The sequence below is a fragment of the Ammospiza caudacuta genome, chromosome 3 (genome assembly GCF_027887145.1).
Source record: "Ammospiza caudacuta isolate bAmmCau1 chromosome 3, bAmmCau1.pri, whole genome shotgun sequence".
In the NCBI taxonomy this organism is placed as follows: Eukaryota; Metazoa; Chordata; class Aves; order Passeriformes; family Passerellidae; genus Ammospiza; species Ammospiza caudacuta.
This window is the reverse complement of record NC_080595.1, coordinates 50,701,467-50,721,970: the sequence shown is the minus strand read 5'-3', so window position 1 is coordinate 50,721,970 and position 20,504 is coordinate 50,701,467. Positions and strand designations below refer to the sequence as shown.

The following is a 20,504-nucleotide window of genomic DNA, read 5'->3' as shown; positions in this document are numbered from 1 at the left end:
AGAAATTATAAAATTAGGGGCAGAGTGTGTTTATTTTTGTTTTCTTGGAAAATAAAATATTTTGAGCAATTGGAAATTCATTTGATGTAGAACGTAACAGCGGGCATGATTTTTTTATATGGAAACAAAGAGGAGTTAAACAAAATTTTGATCTTCTGTGTTCTCTCTTCTGATTCCTTGAGAGTTCCATTTCTAATGTATTACCTTTAAAAAATAAAAACCATTAGGACTTCACACTTTTAGTAAATGATCTCTTTCCTCTTCCAAACTGCAAGATCAAAAGAGTAGCCACATGTGAGGGTCAGAGGGATGATTCCTGATTAGACTGATTTTACAGAGATGGTATTCAGCATCAGGTATGAAAGAAAAAGATCAACAGTCTTAACCTCTTGCTCCTCCCTGGGGATCCCATTTTCTGTACCTATGGTACATCCTTGCCACTAAGGTACCACATTTCTTCTGTAGTGTATACATTATATATCTACAATGTATTTACCTTTTTCTTATAATATAAGTCTGCAAAAATATAAAACAGTTACATAAGGTGTATAAAATTATTTGTAGCTTCTCTTTTGGCTCTTTGTTGCAAACCTGAAGACCTTTGGGGGTTTTTTTGAGAGTAGTGAAAAGGCTGATGAGTCTTCTAAATCAGACAGCGTTGAATTGCAGCAATATTGCATACTAGTGTTCAGCATTTCTTAGTGTTTTCTGATAAAGGAAACATTTTTCATTTCAAAATTTATTAGCAGTGTAATATTTAACAATGAAGTAGCATGTTTTATATTTTTTTGGTTATTTAATTCTAGGGTGATTTTTTTAAACAGATTTCTTTAGGAAATGGATTGTCAAATATTACATTTACAGAAATTTCAGGATGCGATTTAAATACACATTTTAAATGTTACAATATTATGAAAGTGTTTTAGTTTTGCTTGATTTCTTTACCCTATTTCTTTATAGAAACCTTCCTACCTGTGGTGGTTAGCTGGAGTCAGATTGTCTGTGGAATACTTTTCTTCCTATTTGCCCCAGCTTTTTTGCCAGCTCAACATAAAAGTCATACAAAACTCCTCATCATCATAGAAGAACGGGGCTCAGAATATTGATGTGGTGTTTTCTGGGTGACAGCTGAAGTCCTCAGACAATAGCTTGGCATGAGCAGCCAGCGCAGTGGGGAGCAGGGCAGATGCACAGGGATGGGTAGGGGACAACAGCTGACTCCTGACTGCAGGTTTAGGGCAGGTCTAGATCCATGAAAGTCTCAGCTTGAAGATTAAAGAACCCTATTTTGGTGAAACTTCATGCTCCCTTCCAGGAAAAGGCATGAGACTTTCTGCGTGCCATTGCAGCAGAGCCGTTACTGGATTCTGTGAACTTTTGTAGGAGCGGCCTTTCTGGACATCAGTCCAGTGACTCACTTCTCTTGTTTGGCATTTTATACCTTTGAAACCAAGTTTTTGTTCACAGGAAAGAAACAATTTATTCTCCTTCCTCCTGCATATATTCAGCTGGTGAACAGGTAGGAGTTAGAAGGCATGTTACTTTGCTACTCTTTTGGTTGGTCACATTAGAAACAAAAGAAGTCTCTTCTGCTTGCCTTGCACCTCTCTGCTTGAGTGTTTTCAAGAAGTGTAGGGTTTGCATTAAGCCATTTAGAGCATATCACCAAGGTACTAGAGAAGCAGAGAAAATATAAGCAGAGTCGTGAAAAATGTGAATCTGATTTGCTTTGTCTTAAAATAGAGATGTAAAGTTATTTAAGGTAGAAAAGATCCTTAAGATCATCGAGTCCAGTTGTTAACACAGGACTGCCAAATCTGCCACTAAGCCATGTCCCTGTGTACCACATCTACATGTCTTTTAAACACTTTCAGGGATGTGGACTCAGTCACTCCCCCAGACAGCTTGTTCCAATGCCTGACAACCTATTCCACGAAAAAAAATTTATGAACATCCAATCTAAATCTCCCCAGTGCAACTTCAGGCTGTTTCCTCTTGCCTGGTCACTTGTTCCTTGGCAGAAGAGATCAATCCCCACCTGGCTACAAACCTCCTTTCAGATAGTTGTAGAGAGCAGTAAGATTTTCCATGAACCTCCTTTTCTCCCAGCTCTCTCAGCAATTTCTCATATGAATTATTGTCTAGACCCTTTACCAGCTCTGTTGCCCTTCTCTGGACACACTCCAGCACCTCAGTGTCCTTCTTGTAGTGAGAGGGCCCAAAACTGAGCTGAGGTGTGGCCTCACCTGAGCTGAAAGAGGGGGAGATCAGAGCCCTTGTCCAGCTGGCTACACTGTTGCTGATCCAGGCCAGGATGTCACCAGCCTTGGCCACCTGGGCACACACTGGCACATGATTGGCAGCTGCTGACCAGCACCCCCAGGTCCTTTTCTACCAAGCAGCTTTCCAGCCACTCTGCCCCCAGCCTGTAGTGCTGCTTGGGGTTGTTGTGACCCAGGTGCAGGACCCAACACCAGGCCTTGTTGAGTCTTATACAATTGACCATCAATCCAGGCTGCCCAGAGCCCTCTGCAGAACCTTCCTACCCTCCATCAGATCAACACTCCTGCCCAACTTGGTGTTGTCTGAAGGTGGGCTTGATCCCCTCATCCAGATCATTAGTAAAGCTGGTAACCAGAAGCTGTTAAACAGAACTGGTCCATACTGAGCCCTGGGTAACACCCCCTGTGACTGTCTGCCAGCTGGATGTAACTCCATTCACCACCATTCCTGGGCTCAGCTGTCCAGTTCCTCACCCAGCAAATTCTGCACCCATCCAAGCTATGAGCAGCTGGTTTGTCCTGGGGGGTGCTGGAGGAAGCTGTCACAGGCTTTGCTGAAGTCCCGGCAGACAACATCCACAGCCTTGCTCCCATCCACTGAGCAGGTCACCTTGGAGGAAGAGGTCAGCTTGGCTAAGCAGAACCTGCCTTTCACAAACCCAAGGTGGCTGGACCTGGTCCCCTGGTTGTTGTGCATGTACCCTGTGGTGGCACACAGAGTCATCTGTTCTACCGCCTTCCCTGGCCCTGATGTCAATCAGGCTGACAGGCCTGTGCTTCCCTGGAGTCTCCTTCCAGCCCTTCTTGTAGATGGGCTCACGTTTGCTGACTTCCAGTAACAGGGACCTCCCCACTTATCCAGTACTGTTGGTGAGGGAGGCAAAGTGGCTCAGTGAGCACTCCTGCCATCTCCTTCTGTACCCTTGGGTGGATCCCATCTGGCCCAATAGACCTGTGTGTAGCTAACTGGTGTAGCTGCTCACTGACTGTTTCCTCTTGAATTAAGAGGACTTCTTTCTGCTCCCTGTCTTCCAGCTTGGGGCACGGTACCCCAAAAATAACTAGTCTTTTATTAAAACCTGAGGCAAAGAAAGCATTAAATACCTTAGCCTTTTCCTCATCCTTGTTGGTGCTTCGCAGCTTCCCAAACAGTAGTAAAACAGACTTGTTGGTTTTTTTTAACGTTGCTGATGTGAACAGCAGCAGTGACAAATCAGTAATTTTCTGCCTTTGTGCCCTGTACCTGCTTATAAACCTGTCAGCACTTAAAGCTCTCTGATTATTCAGACAAGCATTTACTTAAGATTGTTTCCAAGTGAAAACAAGCAAAAAAAAAAAAAAGGCTATATCTTCTTTCCAGAATAAATCTCTAGTGGAAGTGAGCTAAGCCTTCAGTGATGAGTTTGAGTACATGCGTGTTTCTGAAGTCCCATTAGTTTTGCTGAACAAAGTTCTAAAACCTTGAAAATCTCATCCTGACCTGAATGCTTGCCAAGGTCATTTTCCTGTCATTCTTGAATAGTTTTTAAAGAGTGCCTGTTGGTTCAGCTGAGTAAATTAATCTCCTTTACTGCATCTTCTGATTCAGTACTATCTTTTCTCAATCCAAAGTAGTGTGAAGAGGCAGACAAAAAGATAAATATTAAAAGGAGACATGAAAGCAAAACTTTTTCCAGCTTCAAACAGAAGATAAAAAACTGTCTTGTTCTTCTTTCATGTTAGTGAATTTCTACATAGCCTTTGTCACAGAGAAAGCTTTTATTCAAAGTGTTTTGCAGCTTCTGTTCTCAGTCTGTCCAGTGCAGTGATGGTTAGCTTCAGAAGATGATCCCGTGCTTCTGGAGGGTGGCTACTCGACCCAGTTAATTTCAAGACTGTTTCTTTTGTGGTGCTGTTTTTTTGTGAGTTTGGGGATGTTTATTGTCTTTTTCTGACTTGAAGTTTATATAGTAATATTGCTGGGAAAAACATCCAAAGTGTTAATCAGGAGCAAATATTAAATAATGTCTCTAAGGAGGTAAAGATTTATGTGTTGATATATTTGCTGAGATTCCAGGTGTTGCTGGTAGATCCAGGGAGTACAGTGTAGAAGTGCAGAAGCTGTGAAGAAGCAGAATAACCTGCAGAGAGATAAAAAGCTGTTTCAGAATAGCTGCAGTTTGTTCACTGTGCATTACCATGAGTGCCTCTTGCCATCTACTTAGTCCAAGAAAAAAATATTCAGGAAGAGGCTTCAAATTCTTGGAAAAGCCCGCCTTGATTTCTCAGTAATCTGCTGAATTAACTGTAACAGTCACTGGGCAGTGACTCAAGACACTTGGAGAGTGCTCCAAGTGTCACAGATTTCAGAGAAGCAGGAAGAATGTTTGCAGGAATGCAGAGGCAGGTGGCAAGGCCATGGTTTTGGGTAAGGATGAGTCAGGGATGTGGAGAATTGCACAACATCTCTTTTGGTCAGGGGAAAGGCAGCATGTCTCTCTCCAACATCAAACTCTTCTCTTCCGGGCGTGCACTTACAGAGCCCAGTTTGGGCAGAGCATGGAGCTTGGGCATTCTTTCCTGTCTTGGGGTAAATGAATGGTGCAGCTGAGTGTGTAAAAATCTAATGACATGCCTTTGTCAGTGGCTGGTGAGTTTTGCTTGAAGGCTGGCTGATCAGGGCAGGGTGAAGTCAGAGAAAGGAGAAGCATTATAACAACCACCCAGAAAGTGAGACAGACTTTTTCATGTCTCACTGGAGCTATGAATTCTTTTCTTTCTGCAGTAGCTCTGGGCCACTGAGAGATAAAGCACCAATTCTACTTAATTTTACAGTTTAATTAGCCCTTATAATTCAGTTCAGTATATCTTACTTGTTCAGAGTCAGGATGAATTATCACCCAGCACTGCTGTGCCAGGAGTCATCCTTTCTGTGCTGTCAGGCTGCTGCCCTCTTCTTCCTTTCAGCTGCAGTTTTTAATATCTTAAGTGTGTATTTAGCATGTGTGCATGTGCTTAAGGGAGGGGACAACACTTCACTTTTGACATAAGTTTCTAAAGAAATGAGATCCATGCAGCAGTTTCAGGTGTCCTGCCTGTCTTTCCATCCTCTCCCCTCCTGAATTGCTAAATAATTTCTGAACATGTTGGCCACTTTGAAACCACATTGAGTAGGTCACTAGACTTCTGAGACAGCCGCACTGCAGGTACATCTGCTGAAGGCAAAGCCATGCAGAACAGAGCTGGTGGACTTTGTGCTGGGCCACAGCCAGCAGTCACCTCCCTGTGCCCTGCTTGGATGCCAGGCCCTGCTCTGTTGCGTCCTTGCTCGATGTGAGAGCTGTGGGGAGACAGGCTTGGGGGAGGAGAGAAAGGTCTGTAGGTCGTCTTCTTGGGAAGGAGCTTGCCTTTAGTCCCTAGAATCCACATAAGAAATATTTCCAGTTTTCTGTTTTTCATTAGCAGAGTTCATGTGTAAAGTTCTTGTTTTTCTTGAAACAAGCCTTTTTTGGTAGACAGTCTGTATCAACATTGTTGAGAATTTTTTTTTATTACTTTTTTGCACAGATTAAATGGCCAACACTAACTAATAAAAATGAGTAAATTAAACTGCTGTAGCAGCCAGACAGTGTCACATGCAGCAGTGCTGGTCAGGTTGGCAATTTTCCTTCAACTCTGACCTGAATTCTGACCTATGGGTAGCAATAAATCACATGCTATGTGAAGGCAGGGATGGACAGAGAAATTCTGGATAAGCCCAAAACAAAACTTGATTTCTGAATGTCGTTGAGCTTTTTTTGTTAGTCATTGTTACAGTGTTTTTTCCCATTCAGAAGCAGCTTTAAAAATTGTGTTTTAACACAGCACTTTGATATTACACCATTCTCTTGTTCTTGCAAAATGTGGTAAAACAAAAAGGAGGTAAATCTGGATGAATTAACTATGTCATGTGAATAACCTTCGTGTTTGAAAGCTGAAGCACACTCTGTGCTGGCAGCTTGTGTTTGGAAGCCTTGCATGTTAGTTTGTTGATAATTTGGAAGGGCTGGATGATACATTTACAATCTTTTTTTTTTTTTTTGACAAATAAACATCTTGCTTTGCAATTACTTAACCTAAGTATGTATGTCTTTGGTCCATTGATTTGGAAATAGAATTTCCCTTTTTTATAGACTGACTGGAGGTCAGTAAAACCAGAGTGATTCTGTGATGCTGTTTTCATTGTCTTAGAGTCATGCAATTCTGGTCACGACACCCAGATTTTTTTTAGTAATTTGAGGAATATTGTTTCTTCTTTTCTCTGGAACAAGTAGTGCCACACAGTTTGTTCGTGTTTTGTAGAACATGTCTATTATGTCTGCTAACCACGCTCCACTAGCATTTGAAAGGAGTGTGTTGAGCAAATGCATGGAGCTGGCATAACAAGATGCTAAATGTTCAGGACCCTTTGAATGCACGCAGGTATACTTTGTACAAAGAGCAGTACTTGGGTCAGCTTGCATCACTGACTATACAGCTCAGCTGTGGGAGGGATTGGGCTCTTTGAATGCCGTCTTGAATCAACATCTTGAAACAATGATTGCAGCCTAAGATTATCTATTAGAGTAATTTTATGTTGGGGGATTTTTTTCTCCTTTAAAAAAAATACCCACTTAGGGAAATGTCATTAAAAATATGGTAGCAAAAAAAAAAAGTTACCCTCTGGGCAAGCTGTTAAAAGTAGGGAAATGTCAGCTAAACTCGAGCATGGCCTTAACACTGTGTCTTTATGTGTGTTCTTTATAATCTGTACTTTTTGCTAACACATCATGAAACACTTTCTACCATCATGTGAGGTCTGCCTTGTAAAGTACACATTTCATGAATGGCCACATGGTGCTGTAATCCCTCCTACATATTTTTTTTCCCTTTTTTATACTACCTTTTTTAATTATGTGAGTGTGTAATGATGCTTTTTAACTGTGACTTGATGGAAGGTTAAGCACAAATCTCATGTGCAGTTTGACCTTTATGTGATCTAAGCAGGGTTTTTTGGGGGTTTATTTTTTTTTAAAGCATTGCTTTCTGGTGAATTTTTCCACACATTTTAAGATAATTTAATTTATTTAATTTATTCCTCTAGCTTTCCTGTGTTGCATAATACACTTTTATCTTTCATTCAGCTCATAATATGATATGTTCAGAATAGAGATTGTTGCTTGAAATCTAGTTACTGAAGGTGGGGTCAGGCATGTCTCCTCAATTATCCTGCTTTTACTGTTTTCAGCTTCCATGCTCACAGTCACACTGCAGATTATCAGTTTGGGAGTAACTTGATTTAAGAAAGATGATGATTAATCCACAGGGGACCAAAAGAGAATAAGAAGAATGAACAGAGATTTCAAAAATATACCTAAAATCACAGGAAAAGAAAAACAAATAGAGAAGACGGAAAGAGAGGACTGTTATAACACTTCTGATTTTTTCATTTTTTAGTTTAAAAGATTCTGCAGCGGAAAAGGGACTATGCAGTTCTTAATGAGTAATGATAACACAAGTGGCAGACTGAAATTGCTATTGAGTTCTAGATCAGACATTTAGGAGAAGGTTAGAACAACAAGGGCAGCAAAGCAACAGAATAGATTATACTTAAGGATTTTGAAGCTGGTAGTGGCAGTCGCATAGCTGATCCTGCCTTCAGAAAAAAAGATGGACAGTGACAGTTCTGAATAATTTTGAAGCTTTTTTTACCCTTGATGAATAAGTTTAAACCTGAAGCTTCCATCTTTCAGAAAGGAAATGGAAGTCTTGATTCTAAATCACCAGCAATAGAGAATCTGCTGCACTTGATAAATTCTTTCAATAGTGAATTGTTCTCTCAGATAATAAATTGAGTTATTTTTCCTCCTAATTTTTCAGAGAAGTTCAGTTGATTCCTTTTCCTTGGATCTCAGAGTCCATTTGTCCACTATGTAAAGACACATCAAATTTTTCACCTGTGTACTTATGTATAATTTCTTACACACTGTCATGCAGTCATCTCTCAGGCTTCTCTGTATTTTTTTCCTTCTCATTCTCTTTGCAAGCTGGAGGCTTTTAGTTTTTTTCATCATTTTTGTGATGCTGCATGAACTTTGTTCATGTTTTTCTGAAAATGGACTCTGTGAATGGTCACGAGTGCTGTGTCAGGCCTTTACTCCTCTCTCCTCCTGTTTTTTAGAAAAAGGGAAACGAGGATTATTATTGTGGCCTGTAAGGTTTCCCACACTCCTGATAATATGTGGAAGTATGCATGTCCTTGCCAGAACTACTCCTTCCCTGTCAATATGCTCTGCTTCATGTTCTAGATGCTTTAGGTTTCATTTGCTGTACTGCAGTGCAAAACGTTTTCTTAAGTCTTTCTTGCCTGTTGTCTCAAGTGACTCTTTACCAGCAAACCACTCCCTTCATTATTCCCTCCTTTGTTTTCTTAAAATATTGTCACGTTGCACATAGCTTCTGAATCACAGGTTATCACATTAAACTGTGTAGGTTCCAAGCCTCAAGCAGAGTGGCATCCACAATCCCTCTCTGACAGCAGATTTTCACATCTGTGACAGGGCAGCCATGTTATAGCTTTCACTTACATTGATTTTTATATTCTATAGATTGCATACATGATATGTAGTGCTGAGTTACAATGATTTATTCTTTTGTTATGCACAGTTTACTGTATTTCAGTTTGCATGTGGACACTCCTAGCATTGACTTGCTCTTTGCAACAGCCGTTTCCATGGGATGGCTAGAGTCGCCCATGCTTCTCTTGATAAATGTGTTCATACAGGAAGTTGAATATGCAATGCTGAGTACATTGCAGCATCCTTTGCATAATAACCTTCCTAAGAAGTTGAGCCCCAAGATTTTATGCTAATGTAACTATCTCAGCCAAATCTGTGGTCTCATCCAATTTTGAAAATACATCTTTTCTACCTATCATGTTTGTTGATTTAATACTTTCCAAAGAGCTGTATCAGCTATTCTACTATTTGCAGGAAATTTATTGTAATACTTTGTAATTAGTTTCCCTATTCTTCTGTGCAAATGCATAACATTTGCATCTCTGAATTACAGTGAAACATTAATCAGAGTTCCAGAGAAATCCTGAGCCAGACCTCTGGAAGAAAGTCTTAAATACAGGGTATCTGGAATTAGGTGATTTTAATTAATGTGGAGTTTAGCTGCTGTTAGTCTTTTATGGACTTAGTTTGCTCAAGTTTACTCTTTTACTTGTTTCCAGCTGTTTGCATTACATAAATGTAAACATAATTAGTATTTCCTTTACTTTACTTGGGACCCATGCAGGATGCGGATCCGTGTTGGTGCTGTTCATTGTGAATTTATATATTAAACTTCTCTGATATCCTCAGGAGAATGAAAAATATAGGGTAGAAAGAAGACCCTAATTGTTTAGCATGCATGAATGACTGACAAAATACAGCCTAAAATATTTTGGTAGATTTACAGGATAGTGAAGTAGAGAAATACAAGGCTTTACAGCGTTATCTTTTAGCCATTCGCTGGTCTGAGGCAGCTTACTAAACAATTCCTAAAGGACTCCGTTGTAATTTTACAGTGACCCAGACACATCACTTCAGAAACTGAAATTTCTATCATTGAAATCTCAGGTCCAGAAAGGGTGATTGATGAGGACTGTGCACTATTTTACTGTTAACTTTGAACCACTGGGCATTTTGAATCCCTGCACATACCTCTCATTGAAGGGCAGGCCAGTCAAAGATAAAGTTTTGAAATGAAAATACTTGTTTCATAGAATCATAGATTTGTTAAGGTTGGAAAAGACTGCTGAGGTCATCAAGTCCAACTGTTAACTACACTGCCAAGTCCACCACTAAGCCACGTCCCTAAGCGCTGCACCTACATGTTTTTTGAATGCTTCCAAGGATGATAATACATCACCTGTCTGCATTGCTTGTTTTGTGTCTGGGATAAATTAGAGAGCGATAACAATAAACCACACTGGCATAACTTTTAAGTTCAGCTTGCTGGGGAGAGGCAGCCTCGTTAGTACTCTGCAAGAAAGGAAAAAGGCCTCATGAAGCCAAAGTTTTACCTGAAGTCTGCTCTAGATAGTCCTTGTACCAGTTCAGCTATGCCAGCCTGTACTGTTATGACTGAAATAACTGTGTGGGTGACATAGGTGCATCAGTAGAGAAATGCCCTATACAAACTCCACCAGTTCTAAAGAAAAGGTTGAGAGCATGACCACAGCATGAGGCTGAAGGCTGCAAGAGAGGCACTACAGACAAGAGCAGGAAGATAAACTCTTGATTATGGAGGCTGGCAGTACCTCAGCCCATTCCTCTTTGCATCTCATCCCTTGGGAGGACCACTGGAGCATCCCAGAAGTGTCTGGTGTTTGTGTGGAGAGAATTGCTTTGCCACAAGTTCATGCTGATGCAGATGTTATGAAAACTAGTATTTCAAAATAACTTTTTCAGAAGATAAACATTGGGGTAACTGCATCTTATTTAAGCCCTAAAAAGGTGAAGGTTCTATGTTAGTGCTTTTACATGACCTCCGTGTGAAGCTGTGCTGCAGGGTAGGTAATGGAGCTCTAACATAATTGCTGAGTAAAGATGGCTGGGCAATTGTACTCTCAGCATGTGATTCTTACTTGTATGATGCTGGAAAAGGAAATTGTGCTTCCTTTATAAGAAGGAAACAATATGCCTGTTCCTATTAATTTTATGTGGCTGTTGGTTCTTCTTTGCTTCCATTATACTGAATTTCTAGCAACCACCCTTTTTGTTTAAGGGGAAAACAGAATGTGTTGAAAGAGTAAGAGGCAGACGACATTATTTCAGAGAACAGGGTGGGAGTCATCTTTTCCTTGAGGAGTTGTGATTTGCCTGCAAGGATGAAGTAACCATCTTCTGCTTGTGTGAAGAGTTTTGTATTAAATGCAAAGTCAGCAGCCTCCTGAAGTGAAATGAAAAATAATAGGAGCTAAGAGAGTTTCCATTTTAAAGCCAAGCAAATAACTTTGTTGGTTTTTTCCCCCCTAGCTTGCAAGGGGTTTGTAAATAATAAAATTAGAATTCATCAGAAACGTGAAGGGGCAAGCTCACATGCTTCTCAGGCTTTTTTTTTTTATTTTGCTTTTTTTAAAAAAGACATAGGTAATATATTATTAATGAAGCTAAATATCATTGATTGAAGCTTGCAAATAGTTTTTTTGATGAGGACTCCAAAACTACACCTTCAACAACAGATCAGTTAAAACGAATGGGATTTACTAGTGCATATAAGGTAAATCAGGAAACATTAAATACAGCAAGAATGTTGTGAGGGTTGGTGTATTATCCATTTGCAGTGCTCTGGTGGAGTGGTGGTATCCTGACCCACTCTTCCCAGTCAGGCCAATGTGCTGCTGGAGATGAGAATATTTGTGCAACTTCATCATGTGGGATCCAGTCGTGATTCCATTCAGGGAAGGTAAGTCTGCTACTCAGGCCTAGAAAATATGATCATGTCCCATTTTGAATCCTTCACAATAGGGGTTTGAGTGCAAATAAGGTGATGTGATGTATAATGAGAGCACATATCTATTTTTTTGCAAGAGCGCTTTCATGTGGGTGTTGTTAATCTGAAAAGTTTCACTTGGGAGAGCATTTAATATGTTGTGATTGATAGGTATCTAAAAATATGCAGAACATACTTGAACAAATGGAGCATTGATTTGCCCTTTTCTTCTTTAAATAGCTTAAGGGACTTGATTTTCTTTTAACTGTTAGGATTTTTTATGCTCTATGAGTGCTGCTTAGCTTCCATAAATGACTCCAAGTACAGTTGATAGAAACAAATGGCTGGAATTTGCAGTATTATAAACTATGTTTAAAAAAAAAAAAAAAGGCACATTTGAATAAGGACCAGAACAGACTTGATTTTTTTAATAATCCCTTGCTTGTTGCCTGGTGGAGCAACCCCCAGCTGGGTGTATAGCAGCTGGTTACATTGTGCAGAAAATCAGAAATTTGAGCTGTCCTGTGTTTGGGGAGGCAGGGGAGCATGCACAATGTGCATTTCAGAAATGGGAATTCCTCTGTAGCATTTGTGGAAGAGTGACCTCCTGTCTCAGCTGTCCTCTTGGGGTGATTGAGCTTGTGTGGGCCTGTTTTCTCAGGGCTTATGGTCCTGAATTACTCAGGACTGTTCTCATTTTCAGAAACATGACCTTACCAGCAAAAGGGTGGGCTCTGGGAATAGGATGGGTGGGTTGTACAATCTCACCCCTCCTTTTACTTCAGAAAAGACAGTATGTATTGAAAATTTCTATCAAGACAGCTATTAGCTGTCTGATTTTCATTTTTCGCTCCTCTAATGAGCTTTTAGGTTTAACATCCTCTATGGAACCTGGGGCAGGACATCCCTGCTCTCTTGCATCTATAAATCTTATGATCTTTTTGTCTTAAGACAGCTTGCTGCTGACATCGCTTCTTAATCGCTACTGCTTCCCCTTTTCTTTGCTCTCCTCCACTCACCTCTGTCTCTTGATTATTGCTATCTGCATCAAGCAGCAGGAGGATAATGTGTCCAGTAATTTAGATGCAATCCATTCTTTCCAACAATTTCACTTGAAAAGTTTAGTTTTCAAAACTACCAAGCCAAGGCATCCACTCAGAGCTTTCTATTTGAGTAAATATTGTCAAAACTTTATGCCCACATTGTCCTGTTGTATTTGCAGGAATGCCTTTTTTTTTTTTCTTTTTTTTTTTTCTTTTGTTTTCTTTTGTTTTCTTTTTTTTTTTTTTTTTTTGTTTTCTTTTTTTTTCTTCTTTTTTTTTTTTTTTTTCAAATACAGGTTTTATTTCTGTATGAAGACAAAAAGCAGCAAAGATAAGCTTAGAGAAGAATTCAGGGTACTAAATTCAGGATATTTAACTTGCACATCCATGTCCAAACTGGGTTGTGCACTAATCAGGAAGCAAGGACATATGCCTTTTTAATTGGATTGTTTTAAAATTTTATGCTGTCTGTGCAGTTTCAAATTACAGCAGTGATCCTGCAACACTGAGGTCAATGAGATTACTGATAGGCATAGTTACTCATGAGACAAGCCTTTGTAGACTGTGTTTAGGAGTCTGGGGAATCATGCAGGAGAAAAATCAGTTTTAAACTCTATGAGATTTTTCTCTTGTCTTTTACTAGAATTCATAATTTTAAACAAGTTTGCTGCCTCTTGAATATTAATGAAAAGCCCTGATCTTTTATTATACAAATTCAATCATTCATTGCCTCAAAAGATGGGGAGAAACTGAGAGGGGTTTTTTTGATCTAAAGGGTGTCTTCAGTTTTCTCTCTTTAATCTAGTATTTTACAGTTTAGAAGAAATTATATAAATTGTGACTCAGAAAATCATCAGAATAGCATTTAAATACTTAAATATGGCTATGTTCTCAATCTCACAAAAATAAAGTATAAGCTAGTGCTTAAGTGAGAATTGTTCACCTAAATTGGGAAAACAGAAGAGAGAAGCATAATCTGTGTTCTTAGATGAGGAGAATTCCAAGTTGAATTTATCCTATAAACTCCTAAGTCCAGAAAGGTTTTATTTTATTCTTTGTCTCAGAGAATTTGTAGTCCATACATCTGTTCCATGAACGTCCATTTTTTCATTTTGACCATGGAACAGTGTAAGCAGCTTTCCCCCCCTGCTTTTTTTTTCCAGTTAGGCCTGATGCTGTGTGTTGATACAAAATATGCAGTCAGTGTTTTAACATTGTGATAATACAGTGTAATCACAAACCTTCCCAAGCTTCTTTTTCCTCCTTTCCTCTTTTGATATCCCAGCTATTGAACTGAAGATGTTAGCACCAGGAGGTGCTTACACTTAGCACCAGGAGGAGACGTACAGGAGGGTAAAGTCAAGGTGGTGAAGTTGCTCTGGTTTATCTTCTCATCTCTTAAGTTGCAGATATCTCTGCTAGATTTTATGTGCAAGCCTGGTCACAGCTGTTGTTACCCTTTCCTTTTCCTTGGACTTGCATGTTCTTGAGATTGATATTTAATTATTTTTTTGAAGCAAGAATTTTCATGCAGACTTAAAAAAGTTCATGAAGTGCAGTACAGGGATAAGGTATTGCATAACCATGAAATAACCTCAAATCCAGCTGGTGGTGCAGACTGGGGGTGAGGGGACGAGTTGTTCCAGCAAATAAAAAGTTGGAAATACCATGCATATCTGTCAGTTCATCCAGAGGAACCTTTGGGAAAAAGCTTTCAAAGTAAGCTGAAAATCCTTTGCACATTACTACACTTACTGTACAGGAAAAGGGGATCCAAGGCTGCCTTACAGCAGTTACTATTGGGTGGTGCCTGTTCTAACATGACTGCCCAGGTAAGAAGTGTGTTGAGAAGAAGAAATGCTCATTCTCTGATTCATCTGCAGAAGGTTCTTCATCTGAAAACAGCAAGGAGAGAACTCAAGAAGCAAAACTGTTGATACAGTGTAAAAAATGGTTTTCAACTAAAATGTTTGTAGTACGCATATAGCTTAATGTGACTTCATATTTACTGTTCTCCCTGAAGAGATTTTACATGCATTTACAAAGGTTTGGAAACTAGTTGTAAGATTCTCAGTTTTGCTCCTCACCTTGTAAAGGCTCTGAATTTCTGTAGGAAGTAATTTGAAAGCGTTCAAATGAGAGATAATAGATATATGTTTGTGTGGAGCCTGTGATGAGATTCACCCATTTTTCTTTCCACCAGGTTTGGAGGAGACCAGCCCGTGTACATCAATATTATTAGAGATCCTGTCAACCGATTCCTGTCCAATTATTTTTTTCGACGTTTTGGAGACTGGAGAGGAGAACAGAATCACATGATCCGTACCCCCAACATGAGGCAGGAGGAAAGATACCTGGTATGTTTAAATAAAAGGTTTTGATTACCAATTTCCCATCATTGTTATGTAGTGCTGTTATTCAAACTGTATGCATGAAAAGTGGGAGACAAGCATCTCCCATCTTGTGTTTTTCCTCTGTCTTCTCTTGCCTGGTCCTTAGTTTGCGCAACTTTCCTGTGTAGAGTGTTGCCAATGAATTCAGTTTGATCTTGAATAAGCTGACAGCAAGTTCCAGATTTCCATGGCTGAATTATCATCCTCACACAGCGTTGGATTTGCACGGCATAGTAATGTAATAATTCTGCCTATATTTATCACTGTGAATATTCACACAGATTTTTAGGTTCAGACGATGTCTGTAACTCTGCAGCCTCAGAAGAAAATCGAGAAACAGAGCAATTCGGGGAGCTCAAGTCTCCAGTGTTATTGCTGCCAAGTTGTTTGCAATGTTCTTTACACCAGGGCTCTAATCTCAGATCTTGCTTTGGTTTTGTTGCCTTTTGTCATTTTTGGGTTAAGATGATGGCAATAATGCTGAATAAGCTATTCATAACAAGTTTTAAATTTGTACGACTGCTGAACTGTTGTAACACCTGCCAGTTTTTGTTGCAAAGCAAGGTCCCATGGCAGCAGGTGTTGAATGAATGCTAAATAAGAAACTAAGAAGCTAGGAAGGTGGCTAGTTTGGTTTATTAATGATCACTTTGCATGTACACAGATACCTCTCAAAAAGACAAAATTTTAGAATTACTTCTTGCTCTCTCTCTAATGGAGATCCAGTTGGATTGGATTCAGCCTTCAGGCATACTTGAACTGCAGAGAGTTCAATGAAACAGCAGTGACAGGACAGCTTGATGGTCTGCTATGAGATGTTGCAGGCCAGATAATGTCAGAACAAGATATGTCTGTGGCTTTTGGAGGAGAAAGAGAGGATGTTTTTGTGAGGTTTTGAAGAGGCAGTAGAGTACAAGATGTGTGATGAGCCGTAGAGGACACAACTCTGAACAATTGCCACACGCTACCTTTCAGCCCTAGCTGAAGTTAGATGAATCCAAGGTGGGCTGGGTTTTTTCCCTGTTACAGAGCTTTTTAAATTTCATTTGTCTTCTGGTTTTGGTCATGTAGAGCCCTGTGAACAGACAAGCTTGTACATTACGGGTAATTGAAGGGGGAGGTATCAGTGTAACGGTCTAATAGCCTTAAATTTAATGACATCTCCTATACAGGTATAAACTGTGAAGGGTTTCTTATTTGCTATGTGCCTATGCATCCCAAAGAAGTCCCTATGCTGAGTGGGTCTTGACCTCCTGGTGTGCAGAGCTGGAAGGTTTTGCCTGTTGTGTGTGCATGGACTTCTGCATCACTGTCTCTGAATGGGACAAGAGGGTTGAGGAAATTACTGATTGGTGGGGTTTTTTACTACAACTTTATAACAGTACTACATTTTCTTTTTTGGAAATGTTAAAAGTGAGTGGTAGAGCCTGTACTTTGCTTTGAGTGCCTTCTCATTTGAAGTGCAGTGATTGGCATCTCTTACAACTGACTCTGGTATTATTCCAGTATTGACTGCACAGCTTAAGACATGATCTATATAGCCAGTGAAATTTTACTTCAAGCAGAACAGAAACAAATAGATCCAATTCATATTGTCTTGGCTTAAAAACTAATAGAAATTACCTTGCATTTTCATAGGCGTTGGTATGTTCTTTAAGAAGTTAATTATTTATATGCATATGCAGATATCTGTGAATACATAGATCAGTACAAAAGCTATAATGAAAAAGAAATAAAAAGTGTCTGACTGAGGTCAGTAATCATTTTGTTCAAAAGGCAGTTTGTTCATCTCAGGCACCATTAGTATCCTTAATAAAAACTATTTTTGCATTTTTGTTTTGATTTTCTCTGTTGGTAAGTCAGTGTTAGAATCCTGGAAACATTTTTGGAACCTGTTTTCCATCCTTCCTTGGCAGACTTTGGCAGTCACTTGCACTGCTCAAAGAGAGTGACAGTAAGACATAGGTCACTTGCCATTGAAATTAATTGTCTCAAAAGCTGGTCATTCTGAATGTTCAGCATTTTTAACACTTTAGCTAACCAACTACATCATATATTGCATGCCTGCATTCTAATATTTTCCTCAGAGGTGCAAGAAAATCAGCTGGCGTATTTCTTAAAATTCAGGTATTGGGGATTTTGGAGGCATGGCTTCAGAAATCTGCAAAATCAATTGTCAGATCTAACTGTGAAGAAAGTAAGCAGCTGGTTTTACCTCTGAGACTGAACCAATATGCCATTTTAGCACAGGACTGATGGGTGGCCTCATTGCAGGTCACATAATTTTTGCAGTTCTTCACTAATATTCTTTTAAATGCAAAACTCATCATGAAGCATTACTTTTTTTTACAGGGGACTATTTAAGGATAAACTTAGATTTAGCATATTAAATAGTTTCAACATTGATCACAATATTAAACCTAAGTTGTTGGGGATGAGGTGTGCCTGACCACTAGCAGATACATGAAAGCAGGGGGAGGATATGAACTTTTACTTTTCTTCTTCCATCAGCCAGGAAAACACATAACTGTTAATTGATCCATGACACTGAGCTCTTTGCTGGAGTACTTGTTGTGTGATAGCAGTTAAAGACTTACAAAATGGACTGGAGAAGCTTTATATATTACTTTCCTGTTTTACCAGAAGAAATGGGTTTGCAGGCAAAATATATGTATGTGGAAAGTGGGTCTTAGGGGCTAATTGTGCTTTTATCAGCCATGATGTTCTTGGCTTGCTATCTCCTGGAACGTGGTGCAGGCACCTGGGAGCCTTTCCAGGCCATCTTGGCATCTTCATCAACAGCTGCCAGCAATGGCCATCTCCATTGAAAAGCTGAGGGCAGCGTCCATATTCCCTCATACTGCAGTGTGAAGGTGTGGGAGCTCAGCTGCTCTGGAAAGCAGACTCTTAAGGGTGGAAAAGCATTTTAAGATCAGGTTGTGATGCCCTTGATGGAAGCATTCCCTCCCATCAATTCTGATCCTTATGAAAAAAGGGAGTTGAAAAAAAAAAACAGACTATCTTGAAGTCTTGCAGTACCTTGCATGCTGCTTTTTTAACATCGAAAATCTGAACTGCTGACATTGCAAAGGTCAGAAATAGAGACAGAAATTTCTGCCATTCATTGATCATTTGAAATTTTCTCTGAATACAGCTTCAGGCTTTGACTTTGTTCCAGGAAACACAACCATTCATTCAGGAGTCAGATAAATTGTTCTAAGCATTTTGGTAAATGTCTCTGTTTACCAAAATTTAATTGAAAGTCAGGATAGAAAACAAGCCTTTTATTCATGAGTCAGATAACAGCAGAGGCAGCTGCTGCAATGTGTGACTTTTTACCCAGATCCACCAGCTCCTTGCCAGTGCCTGACCTGGCACTTTCACTGCTGGACTGAGTTACTGTTAGTCACCCGAAGAAATCACTTCCAAGCTTCCCTCCCAAAAAATAGTGGCAGCCTGGTAGTGTGGAGTATGGCAGAGAGGTAATTAACGGTGAGCACCTTGAGCCAAGTCTCAAGCACACTGATGTGACTGTCAGCCCTACATTATGGTCCTGTAAGATGAGTTAAATTCACAAAAGTTAATTTAAATCCATTGTAGTGAATATGTTTCAGGTCGAACTAGAGTTCTTGGAGTAAATATGCTTGAATAAAGCAAGGAAACTCTTATCAGTTGTGAGTGCTGCAGGTACCAAGCAAAAGAAAAACATGCCTGAGATGTGATTTAGTTCAGGGCTTGGAAAGGCAGGAGGCAGGAAGCACCCCGATGAAGAGGGACTACTATTAATATTTTAATGTTTTATATTACAATTGTTCCTTCCAGAAGACTTGTTTGTAATTATCTAGTGTTTATTACAGCTTCAGTTTGAGATATCAAATATTTAAAAAGGCATGTATAGGTGTTTCATATTTTCTTAATACTTGGTGAAACTTTGATCTAAGACTACTCAGGCTGAATAAGTGTTTGAAGCAGCATAGGCTGTGTGTTGTTGCCTGAATTGCAGCAAATCTGGTTACATGGGATTCTGATCTCTGTTAGGCTCATTAATACTACAGCTCCTAGCTCACTCCAGTAAAAGATTGCTGAGCTAATGTATCATAAGTGAGAATTTTTGCATTTAAAAAATCATTCAGTGAGATAAGAACTTGTCACCTTCCCATAGGATATTTGAAATTTTCATTATAATTAAGAGTTACATTTGCACAGCGTCTCTGTATGGCTCTGTATAGTTTTTCAACTTCATCTCTGAAAATAAATATGTTTTTCTCAGCAAAAATTAAAAATATTCTAACAATATTCAACCTCATTTATGTTAAAGATTACTCATGCAAGTGATCCCATAAAGGAGCATCTGTCCTTTTGTGTTTTAAATGAAATGTTAAAATAATTGTTAAAAGTGTATTAAGATTACTTTAAAGGAGGGAAGTAAAATTCAAGTGATGTCAGGGAACTTTCACATCAAATTTCTTATAATAGGAAAAAAATTCCTTTTGCAATGCTAGCTTTTATGGCTAAATACTTAAACTAATGTTTTTTAGGTTATTTCATAAATTCCAAACAAAATAATTACAAAAGGTCAATGGGTAAATGGTGTTCCCTTCACCATAGAACATTTTTTTTTTAGTCTTGAATCTTGAGAATTTCCTTTTATTATTTCCATGGTTTTCATTAATATAAGAATATTCACTAAATATATTTAACTAGTTTAGTTATTTATATCCTCAAACTTCTATCTACAATGAAAAATATTCTTTTACCAATTACACTGATTTTCGGACAGCAGCTGGCTGTCTTATTTCCTGTGTTTATCTGCATAATATCCTGGGTAATTATATTATGAATTGTCATCAGTACCTGACATTAGTATTTGTCATCATTGAGCTTTCTCCTTCGTGACTTCAGATAAGTTTCTTGAAGCTTTTCAGTTGCCTGACACTTGGCCTCCAAGGAGAGACCATGGTATGGAGCCCATGCCTTCTTCTTCTGGCTGTCACTCTCATGAGTGTGTTTCTCTAAAAAAAAAGCCTGGGAGAGAGTTGTCTGCCTGCAAATTTGGTCCAGTGAGGGAGTACAGGGTTCATGACTCTGATTTTCCTGTTGAGGACCTTACAAGAGGGGCTACCAGTGCCTGTTGATTGAACCTGGGAAATTTTGAGGAGGCTTTGATAACTTGATTAGCATTGATTAGACTGGAAATCTGAGGCACGCAGAGGTTAAAATTATTTGCCTTTGTCTGTGCAGTGCATACCAGATATTGGAGAGTTAAATCTACAAATTAAAAAGAACATTTTTCACTTTTCACTGTG

The 20,504-nt window shown here is 39.3% G+C and overlaps 1 protein-coding gene across 1 annotated transcript in view; it reads left to right on the top strand.

The window, feature by feature from the left end:
* UST (uronyl 2-sulfotransferase) overlaps positions 1 to 20,504 on the top strand; it is a 153,375-nt gene that overhangs the window by 80,920 nt on the left and 51,951 nt on the right. Inside the window, exon 5 of the mRNA XM_058801100.1 lies at positions 15,009 to 15,162. Coding sequence (XP_058657083.1) covers positions 15,009 to 15,162 — 154 coding nt within the window. The remainder of the gene's footprint in view (positions 1 to 15,008; positions 15,163 to 20,504) is intronic.